The 579-nt window shown below is 58.4% G+C and overlaps 1 protein-coding gene across 1 annotated transcript in view; it reads right to left on the bottom strand.

Moving 5' to 3' along the window:
• ACA1_028960 (nucleotide exchange factor RasGEF, putative) overlaps positions 1-579 on the bottom strand; it is a gene marked incomplete at both ends in the record, with an annotated part of 4,287 nt that overhangs the window by 2,560 nt on the left and 1,148 nt on the right. Inside the window, 2 exons of the mRNA XM_004338400.1 lie at positions 87-383; positions 443-537. Coding sequence (XP_004338448.1) covers positions 87-383; positions 443-537 — 392 coding nt within the window. The remainder of the gene's footprint in view (positions 1-86; positions 384-442; positions 538-579) is intronic.

Here is a 579-nt window from a genome sequence, read left to right as displayed (position 1 = left end):
CGTGAAATCCTGCGCGTCGATCTCGTCAACAACGGTGCAAAACAGGAATGGGCACAACGCAAGAGGGCGGGCGGGGGGAGGCGTACAATCTCGTCGACGATGCCCTTGGCCTTGTTGGCCTGTCGGCGCGTCATGGTGTCCTTACGCCACTCCATGTAGTTCTCCAGCGCCACGATCTTCTCCAGCTCGGTTCGCGGTTCGAACTCGCTGCCTCCCGAACTGAGCAGCCTCTCGCCCGTTTCGAAATCGCCTGATGACTCTGTCGAACCTTCGACGCTCAGCTCCTGGCTGATCGTGGAGACCATTTCGTTTCGCATCCCACGAATCTCTGGGTACTTTTCAGCCAGCGTTTGTACCACCTCGTCGGCCACCTTCGTCGTGGGCTGGACGACATAGCGGGTAAGGAACGTGCCTTCACTGGTTCGTGTGGTGCCATGTGTACCTCAGTCCAGTTGCCGCTGGCGCGCTTGTGGCCCATCGACGCCAGCGCCTGTTGGATCTGGCCCGGTGGCAGGGAGTACCTCTTGTTGATGCCCTCTAAACAAGAAAGCAACAGATTGAATTGAGAACTGTGGGTTG

Source organism: Acanthamoeba castellanii, assembly GCF_000313135.1.
Source record: "Acanthamoeba castellanii str. Neff unplaced genomic scaffold scf7180000084473, whole genome shotgun sequence".
In the NCBI taxonomy this organism is placed as follows: Eukaryota; Discosea; order Longamoebia; family Acanthamoebidae; genus Acanthamoeba; species Acanthamoeba castellanii.
This window is presented reverse-complemented; position numbering and strand designations above follow the sequence as displayed.